Here is a 13508-nt window from a genome sequence, read left to right as displayed (position 1 = left end):
TGTGTCAATACAGCTCCTGGGGGTCTTCCTCTTTCTTGTTGACCCTCTACTTTTCCAAATCTGTTGTCCTTCTCTAGTCACTGGTCCATCTTGATAACATATCCAAAGTACATGGGACTCAGTCTCCCCATCCTCATGTCCAAGGAGCATACTGGCCGTACTTCTCCCGGGACAGCCTACTTCTCACCAGCACCGTCATTCACAGGCCTCAGCTCTTTCCCAGGCGTCGTCCAGCTGTCACATGCACGAGGTGATAGGAAGAAAGAGGCAGAACGCTCCTTAGCACACAGGTGCACACTGCAAACGCCATCAGGAGAGAGCAGTCCTGAGAAAGGACATGCTTCGTAGAGGGGCAGCAGATGACAAAGATCCTCAAAAATGGCATGGCAGGGGTTGGAGTGGAGACCCAAAGCCCCTCTGTAGGCAAATGGCTAGCCCCCCACAGAAGAGGTATAAGGGATCATCAACCCAGGTGCAGTAAGTACAGCACCGACGAATCACACCTCATTCCTCTAGTTCCAGAATGCTTCCCCGACTCCTCCTCGCCCACCCCTACCCCCACAACCCAGTTCTAACTTACAAATCTGGCTAGACCAGAAAACACACATCGCTACAGCTAAGAGCTCTGGACACAGGGCATTCAGGAACAGTAATGGGAGTAGCGACACCTTGAGGGGAGGGGGGCGGTCATGGAGGGGGAAGGATGAGAAAAGGGGAGCCCATCACAAGATTGCCTATATAGCACCCCCAAGGGGACGACTAACAAGCAATGTGGATAAAGGGAGACAATGGACAATGTGACAGTGTAAGATATGAAATAACAATATATAATTGATCAAGGATACATGAGGGGGGAAAGAAGGAGCTTATAACCAAGGGCTCAAGTGGAAAATGTTTTGGAAATGATGAAGGCAACATAGTACAAATATGCTTGATACAACTGACGTATGGAATGTTATAGGAGCTTTAAGAGCCCCCAATAAAATGATTTTTTTAATGGCATGGCAGAGTCTGACTTCCTCTAACTTCCCAAGGGGGAGACCATTTTTATCAGCATCAGGCATCCTATGAAGCAGAAGTCAGACACACCTCCACACTGCTTACTTCTTTACCTGCCCTTCTTGCAACACACTGCCTCCTCTCTCCTGGGTCTGCTCATTTGCTGCAACATGGGACTTACTGAAGAAGGAAGAGCTTGCCGTCCAGGAATGCCCAGGACACAGATCATTGAGCAAGGCACCCTCTTCTCAGCCGGGCCTGTAGCCAGGCTCTCTCTGGTCCTTGGCCCCTCAGTCTGGCCACTTCCCCACTCGGTTAAGTGTTAGAAAACCCTTTAGCTCTGCTGCTAAGCACCTAGAGGTACCCTACTCCCCCAGCTAGTATCCTGCTGGAGAGCTACATGGCCGGGGTGCCCACCGCAGTCGCTCGCCTATCTCTTGAAGCTGCTGCCTCGGTTGTCCTGTTTCTCCATGCTGCTTCTTGCCCTCCCCTGCCATCTCTGGGGTTACAGTTCTCTCTCCTGGGATTAGGGGGCGCCCATAGCGGGGAGCTCTCCCTTGGTCAGGTCCCCTCTTCTTTGATTCCTTCTCTCCTTCCCTCTCTTGTCAAATGAACAACCCAAACTCACTGCCGTGGGGTCACCGGCAGCCACTGTGGCCTACAAGGCAGGGCAGAACTGCTCCGAGGGATTCCAAGACCCTAAACTTTTCCCGGGCAGGAGCCTCATCTTTCTCCCAAGCAGCAGCTGCTGGTTTTGGAATACTGGCCTTGCAGTCGGCAGCTCAAGAAGTAGAAAAGCAGAAATGGTCCCAGGGCTCCTTGGTAAAATAAACAGACTGACCTAAAGTGAGGGTAAGAATTAAACAAGGCAGTAAAAAGGGGTGACTCAAGATGCAGTATGTCCTCCGCCTGCCTCCTTCACACACCAGATAATCCACTCCAAAATGGGACCATGACCACCGGCATAAAAGAACTCACTGACCCGCAGCAACCCTAGGGACAGAGAAGTGCCCCTGAAACCAGACCGTCGTTGTCAAGTATAATCAGTCGGTTCCGACCCAGTGTCCCCGTGCAGGACAGAATGAAACACCGCCTAGGCATGTCCCCATGCCTGAGCCCGTTGCTGGAGCCCCTTGTGGGACCTGCGATTTACAGCACATTCCCGGCTCAGAGAGAAGGCGCCCTGTAGGCGTGGTGGTCCCGACTATGAGTTGGAGTTTGCTCCGTGGCAGTGAGTTTGGTTCTCTGGAGGCTGAGAACCACATTAAGTTACCCACTTACCACACAGAGACTCATCTTTTCCCATCAAATGGGCTTGAGTGCCCTAAAAATCACTAGACTCTGAACTGGTCTATGTTTTGGTATGTAAATTCTCAACAACAACAAAGGACAGAAAACTTAAAGAACCATCAGTTGGCTAGAGACGTCTGTGCTTATTTCTGGCCTCTCATTTCTTTTCCACGGGGCAGAAGGGGGAGCCTAATCTACTCAGCAGCCAGAACAACAACGTCTGCACCGCTGTCCCGGGTCGTTTGCATTGCGGCAGCTACACGGTATTTTCTAAGACCAGGAAGAAGGAGTCCCACTTTGTCCTTCTTTTTTCACATCAACTGTTGAGGGCCTGTTGCCGTCTCATCCGTAAAGCCGAGTACTGGTTGCTCCTCTTTCGGTAAAGCGGCTCTTAGCGTTTTGCTCGGGACTGTGCTGGCTCTACAGATGGCTTGGAGGAGGCTCAGCGCCTATAGCATAGGGCACCTTTCCACTGACGTTTTCGTTCATCTCTTCCAAGGAGTCCAGGTAGTCTAGCGGGGTAAGTGTTAGGCTCCTAACTGAAAGGTCGGTGACTGCTCCAGGGGACAAAGAAGCAGCGGCCTGCTTCCTTAAAGATTTACGGCCTTGGACCTGCAATGGAGCCGTTCACCCCATCCTCTGTGGCCTGTGAGTCAGAACTGACTCAACAGCAGTGGCTTTGGGTTTACCGTATATACTCGAGGATAAGCTGGCCCGAATATCAGCTGAGGCACCTAATTTTACCACAACAACGGCATTAAGAATGTGCTGCACTATGAGGGAGGGGGGAATGGGGAGGGAGGGGGGAAAAAAAAGAGGACCTGATGCAAGGGGCTTAAGTGGAGAGCAAATGCCTTGAGAATGATTGGGGCAGGGAATGTATGGATGTGCTTTATACAATTGATGTATGTATATGTATGGATTGTGGTAAGAGTTGTTTGAGTCCCTAATAAAATGTAAAAGAAGAAAAGAGGAAAAAAAATGATTAGGGCAAAGACTGTACAGATGTGCTTTATACAATTGATGTATGTATATGTATGAACTGTGAAAAGAATTGTATCAGCCCCAATAAATTGTTTAAAAAAAATAAAAAAAATTAAAAAAACAAAACAAAAAAAAGCAAAAAAAAAAAAAAAGAATGTGCTGCAAAACTCGGCTTATCTATGAGTATATGCCATAAGCAACCTTTCTGAGGTGCTTTATAGTACTCATTGGTGAAGTCCTTCAGAGCGCTGGTTAGACTGAGATGTTACACACGATAAACTTTTTAAAACAGAAAATGGTAATCAATACATTCAGAAGGCGCTTAGCACTGTGGGAATACAGGTGGCTATTATTAAGAGAAGAATTCGAAGAAACGTCTGAGCGGCTGGCGGGGCGGCCGCAGCAGTTGATCAGGATCCTGCACGACCGGTGGGGCTGTGGAGGCTTTCGGAAGTGAGTCCTCCAGGGACTGAATCTCCAGCCAGAGGAGAATCACTGGGAGGAAAGAAGAGGAGGTGCCTGGTTTGGGGATTACTGATTCATGAGGGCCTGAAATCTCTGAACAAAACTGGAGCCGATCCAGCAAACACAAAGACAGAGCATCTCTGCTTCCTGCAGTGTCCTAAGGACCAAGACAACGATCAGAGCTCAGAAACCAGTGACACTCGGAGATGCTGCTGTAAAGTTCACCTGGGAAGAGTGGCAGCACCTGGGCCCTGCTCAGGAGACCCTAACGCAGGACATGATGTCGGGAGACCTACAGCAACCTGGTTTCCAGGGGTTATCAAATGAGCAAACCTCTTGATTGGTACAGGGGCACAACCAGGATCCACATTAAACAAAGCGATGGTGGATGTGTCCAGACTTGCATTTCGTCTCCCACTTCTTGTGGGAAACAACCCGGAAGAGCGCGCACGCGGGCAAACTCTCAACATTCCTACGTTAAGGAGTCTGGGAGGCCAAGGCTCCCCTAGAGGAAATCTTCCCGTTCATGGGTTGGAGATGCGCATCCCACTCACCTTCTCCTAAGTAAAAGTTAGTCCCCACAATGACCCCCCACAAGAATGTCAAATTTAAGGTGCTGTCTGCAAACACATGGTTGCTAACTATACTCTTGAGGTTCAACTGCTTGAGGGTGATCTGCCTGAAGGTTGTCAGCCATCTAAGGCAATCAGACCCGCCCCACTCTAAGATCCACTCCCTTCTGATAAGGACCACAGATTGTGCCCCTGGAGAAGAGCTCAAAGACACCCAAGGTCAAGCCAGCTCAGAGAGGACCAAGGTTAGGCTGCCATCTTGACTCTAGAGCCCCCCATCTGGTTACATTGGTGCCTTCCTGCCACATGTGCCCAGTGCCACCCTTCCTGTTGTGTGCACAATCCCTAGCCGATCCCTCCGGTTACATGTGCACCTGTTGTACAGCCCTTCTTGTTACATGCTAACCACGGCCTGCGTGCCCCAGATTATGTAAGCTCATGAGAACACATTACTCTCTCTGCGTGCACCTGGCTCCTGAAGTCATGACTCAGAGGTGAGCCCTTACGCGCTTAATAATACAATAAGTGAATAAACGAAATAAAACCTTTTTTTCCTAAGTAGGAACCAAAAAACCAAGGATAATAATTAACCGAATTCTGAGCATCTGAAGTCCAATTTTAAAAAGTTTGCAAAAGGTACCCAAATCGGCAAATCATTTGAATAGGAAATTCAACAGGGAAATCTGAATGGCCAATATCCATATGGAAAGATACTCAGACTCATTAGTAACTAGGGAAATACAAATTAAAACAGTAAGGTACTATTTCATGCCTTCCTAATGTGAAAAAATAAAAAATGTTAAAGCTTAAGTCTGACAGTGTCATGTGCCGATAACGACTGAGAACAACTGTAATTTTTCTCTGTTGCTGACGGCTGGGAAGCAATTCAGCATTATCTGTTAAGGTTGAAGGTGTGCATCCATCCTTCCACACAATGTTGGAACTCCCAGTGCTAGTGGAGGTACACCAGGAGACCCATTCAATGTGCACATCAGCAGTGCTTGTGGCACAAACACTAGAAACAAACCAACTGCCCATCAAACGATGAAACGACAATTCTCATATGGCACATTCACACCATGATCGATGGCACCACGTGGATGACTGTCAGAAACATGGTAAGCCAGAAAAAAAGTCACGTAATAAACATCGCATGACTCGTCTGACAAAAAGTTCAAAACCATGCAGCATCGTAAAAAGTGCCATTCCAAACATGTCGCCCAGAGACTGGTGCAGTTAGGAAGAAGTTAGCAAGGAGCTAACACTACAGACTGGTTCAGAGCAGGTTAGCAAAGAGGAGGGAAGATGGAGCATGCAGAAGCTTGAGAAGCAGTGGGGATCTTGTCCTTAACTAGGCAATAGTAACTGAACTGTGAATCTTTACACCTGCCTATATTTCAGAAAAATTGTTTCAGGCCTATGCAATTCCGAATGAAGAAAACTAACAACACTTTACCAAAAGAACAGAAGGTGATGAATAAATAAGCAGCCGAGGAATGTACAAAATTAGCATGCAAGGCAACGAAGGGAGAGAGAGTAGGATTTCATCCATGAAAAGGTGCCTGGATGAAAATCAGAATGTCTATCCAGAGGTACATTACATGTCTGGAGGCACAACAGGAGGGGGGCGGGCGGAGAACCAGAGAAGGCAGAATTGTGTGGAAAACACCTCAGTGTGTTTTCTCTGGCATAAAGGAGTCCATGGAAAAATGGAATGAAACGATCATAGAATTTCCCCACAAACTTTTCACAGACCCTAGGGGCAACCAAACAAGACTCTGCCTGGCCCGGCATCCTCCTCACGATGCTGTTGTGCGTGGGCCACGCTGGGCCAGTCCGCTGAGGGCCTCCTTTCCCTGACACCACATCCTAGCAGTCCTCCAGCCTTTTTCTTTTAATCATTTTATTAGGGGCTCATACAACTCATCACAATCCATCCATCCATCAATTGTGTAAAGCGCATTTGTATATTCATTGCCCTCATCATTCTCAAACATTCGCTCTCCACCTATGCCCCTGGCGTCCAAGGAGCCTCCTGGCTGTACTTGCTCTAAGACAGATGTGTTGTCTCCTGGCAGTCGTAGCGTATTTCATACTCCTCACCACCTTCTGCACTCTTCCTTATTCAATGTCTGACTTTCACATGCATATGAGGCCATTGAAAAGACCAAAGTAGCCTCTGCCCATATCTTTCCCAGTGAGTGTTCTAAAATGCTCACTGGGTTTGCCTCTTTTCATTCATTCATTCTTTTTTTAAAGATCATTTTATTGGGGCTCTTACAGATCTTATAACAATCCATAAATTAATTATATCAAGCACATTTGTACATGTGTTGCCATCATTATTTTCTAAACATTTACTTTCTATTTAAGCCCTTAGTATAAGCTCCTCCTTTCTGCCCCCCCATTTTAATTTAAATGCTTCCCTTGTTCCTCCACGCCCCCAAAAGAGATTCAAACTAGGAACCCTTGGGCCAAGTTTGGCCTACACAGGATGAAGCCAAGAGCAGGGTCCTTGGAGTCTAGGCCTGGCTCTGGCTTTGCTGCCTTCCCCCGGGCCAGTCCAGAAATGTTAGCATCCTTTCTATACCCTCGTCTCCTTCAGGTCTGTACAGCCCCACACCTTGGGCTGTGCGTCACAAGGTCAGCAGTTCGAAACCACCAGCTCATCTGAGGAAAAAAGACAGGGTTTTCTACTCCTGTAAAGAGCTACAGTCGGGGGAATGAGGAGCTGACACCAAAGGCTCAAGTAGAAAGGAAATGTTTTGGAAATGATGATGGCAACAAATGTATAAACGTGTTTGACACAATGGACGGATAGGTTGTGGTAAGAGCTGTATGAGCCCCCAATAAAATGATGTATTTTTTTTAAGTTATAGTCTCAGACTCATAGGGGCAGTTCTACCCGGTCCTATAAGATTGCTGCAAGTCGGCATGGTCTGTGAATCTGGTTTTGTTCTGGGGCTGCCACTGCTGGGAACGTGTTGTGTCAGGAGGAGAGGTGAGCCACAAGTATGGCCCAGCCCAACTATACAGAATGCCTTCCTTTTTTTGGTGGAGGGGCCATTTGAGTCCTGTATGGTATCAATAAAGAGATCTTTCAGTTACAAGAAAAATACTGATGTGCTTGGTTGCAGTAGAAAAACTAAATAAATTAATCCTGGAAGATCAAGCGAAGGCAGCTGGAGGCTGACAGTACACCCTTTATACACACGGTCTGGAATCCCTAATAGCTAGAAATGGGCATCTAGTTCCACAGTCGCAGTCACCATTTCATGAGGCACTGAAGCCTTTGTCCCTGGCCTGGAGGGGATACATCAGCATTGCTCCATCCAGCACCTCCCACCATTGTGGGCCTCCGCAGCCCTATCTCCCCTCGTGCACACCTGTGCACGGCACAGAACAGCAACACTGACTGCTCAACTGCTCACAGTCCCCAACACACCACATCGTCCTTCCTCTTCTCATTTTCTGGCCCCGTTCTGCCCTCCTGAATCCCAAGCTAAATTCTATCCAAGTCATCGCCAACAGTCCAACTCATCCTCAAAAGCATGCCCATCTGTTAACATGTGCGCACACCCGGCAGTACTATTTGTTGACCAGTTAGTCTGCCCGTCAGTGAAGGCCTCAAAACCACACCCGGTGCCCGCCACACACGGGCCTGGGCCTCAGCTCGATGAGCGAGTGAATAAGCAACTGCTCAGAACACCAGGCAACACATGACCCGCTCGAGGAGCCAGAGCTCATGCAGGTAGGGAGAAGCAGCCGTGCATAGTTACTCACGTAGATTTCCATCTTTCGGTAGAGACCATAGTTGAGCAGCAAATTGTGAGTCATGCGAATTCGATGGGGCTTCATCGGATGACCTTGTCCGTAATAGTAATTTCCAACATCCCCTAAAAAAAACAGAACGGCAGCTTTGATCACCCAAGATAGACATACACTCCCAGGAGAACACAGGAATCCTTCTATCAAATTCTTGAGCAAGCTCTCTTTGGGGCTCATTTCTAGTACTTAGGGTTCTCCGAATAGACGACTATGGGTCTCTTACCGTCTGGAGCAAAAGACAATGAAGGAAACCAAAAGACTTAAAAAAAGAAACCAGTCCACAGTACTAACAGTCCACATCAACAACCTCTTCCAGCCGAGACCAGAAGAATTAGATGGTGCCCAGCTCCCACTAGCGACCACACTTATCAGGGACAAAGAAGACCCAAGAGCAAGTGGGAGCAGAATGTACACCAACACTCAAGTGTCTTTTTAAAAAAGTCACATAGACTCATATAGAAACTACAGGAACCCCGAGACGATTGCCCAAGGATGCTTTTTAAAATTTTATTTTTAATTATTTTTATTTTTTAAGATGTTCTTTTAACTTGAAACTCAAGGCATTCCTTTCAGCCAAATAATACTTGGCTTATAAAATAAAGAGCCTATCACTTGTGAGCAATGTACTCCCTTAAACCATCAACTGTAGAGAAGAAAATGGTCCACATCGACCTAGACAGGGAAGCTAGAGCAGTGGAGGGAGAGCAAACAAGGGGGAAGGAGGAGGATGCTGGCAGAGTGTAAAGACTGTAACCCATCTCATGAAGCAATCTGCACAGAGATGGGCTGTGGAAACTTTCAACTAAAACACAATGAAATAGATTTAAAAGATTCTCGCCCTCTTTGAGGAGAAGTTAATGTTTTAAAAAACAAACAGGAAGGTGAGGATGAGGTCCGCAATTAAAAGAACAGCAAAGCCTAGGCCAGTCTCTTCCCTGGAACCACAGCCGGTGGTAGGATTGTCGGAAGTGTTCACATTTCAAATAGACTGTTGTGTTCACTAGTTTTCAAATGAATTGAGCAGCTAGCCACAAGGTGAGCAGTTCGATCCCAGCAATTGCTTCTGGGAGAAATAAGGCTTTCTATTCCTATAAAGATTTAAAGTCTCGGAAACCCACAGGGACAGTTCTATTCTGTCCTATAGGATGACTGTCGGGCAGAATTGACTTGAAGGCAGGTAATCTTTTTTGTTAGGGGGGTGGGGAAGGGTAACAGCAATGAGTGACTGGACTTACTGAATTTACTACAGCTCCAAAGAAATCCCCTCCAGAGCCAAAGCATAACCTTAATTCCTCAGAATTATCACAGGTACAGTTTACCTCTCACCATGGGATACTTCATGGTATCAAAACAGAGGCACAAATTTCCTGCCTACAGCCTCCCGGTAACCCCGTACAATAGGCAGGAAGTATTATGTCCATCTGATAGTCGAGATAACGAAACTCTTCTCATCTCTTAACTTCATGTAGAGCGACTGATTGCCTTCTCACTGGTCCCTCGGTCAAGCCATTCACACCTGATCTCCACTCTGAGGCCATCGGTCCCTGCACAAAAACCCTTCCTGCTTCCCCGGCTCTGGAGGAAGACAAAGAGTGACATCCCAAATGCATCACCTGCCTACCTACCAGCGCCATGTCTGCTGGCTACACGTTTCTGTAGAACAAATGCTATTGGGACACAGCACTCTATTAGTTTACATATTGTACACAGCTTCCATACCATACTGGCTGAGAGGAGTCGTGAGGAAACCCACAAAACCTTAAACACCTACTATGTGGCCTTTTCCCAGAGTCTAGACATACCAGATTACTGTTACCACCTTCCTGTCAACACGCTCCCATTCAGCCTGTTCCTTCAACCTGAATGACCTCCTTCCACGAAGAGCCCAGCTCAAGCCCCCAACGTCTTCCTGATCGGAGTAGTCTTCCTCCTCATGCAATCTGCACTTGACGTTGTCTTGTATCTGAGTGGATTTGATGTGTGGTGAATTCTTGCCTTCCACGTGGGAGGCCTGGGTTTGATTCCTGGCCAAAATGCCTTAACCACAGCCAGCACCTGTTGGTCACTGGAGTCTTGTGCGTTGCTATGAGGCTGAACAGGTTTCAGTGGAGCTTCCAGAGGAAGGCTAGGAAGAAAGGCCTGGTGATCTACTTCCGAAATCACAGCCAGTGAAAACCCTAGAGCTGGCATCAGTCCGATCCTTTTGCGTGTGGAGTCATCATGAGGCAGGAGCTAACGGAAGGCAGCTAGCAACACCCCCCAAGTAATTTCCGTCTACACCTACATCCACAAGGCTGAGTGCTCCATGAAGGCAAGATGGACACACCGTGTCCATTCCAGAAACTCAACGATTCAAAGATTCACAGACGTGCTTATCTAAGACCACGCAGCACATGAGTACTTCTAGAACAAATGTGCTGGCTCCAAATCCTGTGAGCTAACAGCTACATCGAGGAGCCTCGGGCACATAGTGGGTTACACACTGGACTTGTCATTCCAAGATTAGCAGTTCAAAGCCACCATTAGCTCCCTGGGAGACAGAGGAGGATTTCTACTCCCATAAAGAGTTACAATCTTAGAAACCCACACTTACAGTTCTCCTGTGTCCTACAGGGTCACTATAAGTCAGAACCCACCCAGTGGTTGTGAGCTTCTTGAACAGATACACTCGTAGGGGCCTATTTCAGCTGACCCTGAATTTAAGGGCTCTCTGGGTCTTCATGGTAGAAAGCTCCTTAAACTGGTGGAGTAGGGGGCTGGGGGAGGGACATACAACACCAGAACTGATGGTGAAGATGTACCTGCAACTCCTTTTATAAGCAACTTAACTCTGGAAGTGTATGATATATGAATATTATATCAAGAAAACTATTATCTCAGAGAAAACAAACTTGGCCAATCGTTACCATGGGTGAAGAAGGAAGAGGTTTTGTTCAGAGAGCATTGTTTTCATGTCAATGGCGGTGGAATAATTTAGAAAAGGACATCAATAATGGTTGTAGAACACCATCAATGGCACTGAATGACACAAGTAGAAGTTGTTGAATCGGATAATGTTTTGCTATGTGTTAATTTTGTCACAATTAAAATAATTACACGAACAACAATGAGGTCAAGGAAGAAGAAAATGTTATAGAATTGATTGTGGTCCCCACCACACCAAGGCAAAACACTAAGGGGGTGCAACAGAACAGCAAAAGAGCAGAGCAATGAAGTCCTGAGGGAGTACCACAAATAGACTTTGGGGCCAGGGTGTGGCGCCCCATCAGACCCAACCAGTAACCACTTCTAAAGGCCAACAAACAGAACTTGAACTATTTAAAGTCTTTTCTTTCTTTTTTTGTCATTGTTTTTCTGTTGTTTTGTTTTCTTTTGTTACTTTGTTTTGCTGTCTTGTTTTTTGTGCATATTATTATCTCTACAGGTGTATCTAGATAAGATAGGCAGATAAACAATCTGGAGGAGAAAACAACAGGGGGGACATGGGAGAAGGGGAGGTGGGGAAAGGAAGTGGTGTTAACAACCCCAGGGACAAAGGAACAAGTGATCCAAAATCGATGGCATGGCGATGGCATGGCGAAGAGGGTGTAGGAGGCCTGGTGGGGCTTGATCAAGGGCAATGTAACTGAGAGGAATTACTGAAACCCAAATGAAGGCTGAGCATGATAGTGGGACAAAAGGAAAGTTAAAGGAAATAGAGGAAAGAACTAGGAGGCAAAGGGCATTTATAGAGGTCTAAACAAGTGGCCAGCTAGTTGAGAAGCAACAAAGCCCACATAGAAGTGCACCAGTCTGTGTGTGATCAGGAGGTGTCGATAATATTAGTTATCGGGTATCAAAGAACAAGAAAATCTTACCATTGTGAATGAGGGAGATCGCGGAGTGGAGACCCAAAGCCCATCTGTAGGCAACTAGACGTCCCCTTACATAAGGGTCGTGGGGAGGAGTCGAGCCAGTCAGGGTGCAGTATAGCACCGATGAAACACATAACTTTCCGCTAGTTACAGATAGGAACACAGGGGATCCAGGACAGATGATCCCTTCAGGACCAATAATGAGAATGGCAATACCAGGAGGGTGGAGGGAAGGTGGGGTAGAAGGAGGGAGCCAATCACAAGGATCTACGTATAATCCCCTCCCTGGGGGAAAGACAACAGAAAAGCGGGTGAGGGGAGATGTCGGACAGTGTAAAGACATGACAAAATAATAATAATCTATAAAATATGGAGGATTCGTGAGGAAGGTGAATGGGGATGGAGGGTGGGGAAAATGAGGGGCTGATACCAAGGACTCTAGTAGAAAGCAAATGTTTTGAGAACGATGATGGCAACAAATGTACAAATGTGCCTGACACACAATGGATGGTTGTATGGATAAGAGCTATCTATATGAGCCCCCAGTAAAGTGATTTTTAAACATTAATTGATTGTGGGCATGAATGTACAATTCATCTTGCTATGACTGAATTATTGAATTGTAGGAGAAGTGGGTGGTGCCAATAAGACCGTTAGTTCCTTAAACAGTGTCCCAACATTGAGCAAAGTGCTCACCCAGAGAGCTCTGTAGAACCCAGCAGGATAAAGCAGGGCTTTCAGCGCTCAGTAGAAAAACCCTTACCCTTTCAGGGCTTTCAAAAAGCTCCTTGGGAAAAAATCCACTCATCTTTTAATTCCATTTTTCCTACAAACTTTCTTAAATCCCCTTCACAGTGGCTTGGTGGCCCCACAAACAGCTTCTGTTCTGGGGAGCAGTTCATTCTGGGCAATATCCCAACAGCCTCCACGCCTGGCTCCAATGCTCTCTGAGACAGACAGGGTCTGGGATAGTGACACACTTGTCCACAGTCCAGCGCTGCGGAGAGCTCAACCTCTCCTCCCTGTCCTCACAGGGCCGCAGCTGCACGATGGAGCTACCTGGAGCCCCGTTCACCCCTGCTTGGCATGACCTTGATCCTACCAGCTCACTTGCCTATCAGGTCTGGATGCAGCACAGGCTGGGCAACTAAGATACCTTATCTAGAAGGCTAAAGGAGTACCTGCTGGTGGGGCTCCATTCTTAATACTTTTTTTGATCAACTGCTCAAAGACTTTACCGGGGAAAACAGCAGAACAGAGTCCTAAGACACCAGAAAAGGCTATTTTTTGTGATTTAGGAAAGTGAGCTAAGTAAGGCTCTGAAGGGGATGGCAGCGCCACACCTGGGTCTCAAGCGAGTCAGGGCACTGCAAACTCCCAACGTCCCCAAAAAGTACCAAGAGCGAGCTCCTCTCCAAAGACAGAGATCTTTCCACCGTATCTTCTTTCAAATCACGTGTGTGAAGATCATAAAATCCTACAAACAGAAATGGCGAAAAGGCTCCAGTCTCCGAGG

General features: G+C 47.0%; 1 protein-coding gene across 1 annotated transcript in view; it reads right to left on the bottom strand.

Moving 5' to 3' along the window:
* The window catches only part of HDAC1 (histone deacetylase 1), a 39554-nt gene that overhangs the window by 23365 nt on the left and 2681 nt on the right, over positions 1 to 13508 (bottom strand). Inside the window, exon 2 of the mRNA XM_075553558.1 lies at positions 8094 to 8206. Coding sequence (XP_075409673.1) covers positions 8094 to 8206 — 113 coding nt within the window. The remainder of the gene's footprint in view (positions 1 to 8093; positions 8207 to 13508) is intronic.

The sequence above is a fragment of the Tenrec ecaudatus genome, chromosome 1 (genome assembly GCF_050624435.1).
Source record: "Tenrec ecaudatus isolate mTenEca1 chromosome 1, mTenEca1.hap1, whole genome shotgun sequence".
Taxonomy (NCBI): Eukaryota; Metazoa; Chordata; class Mammalia; order Afrosoricida; family Tenrecidae; genus Tenrec; species Tenrec ecaudatus.
This window is presented reverse-complemented; position numbering and strand designations above follow the sequence as displayed.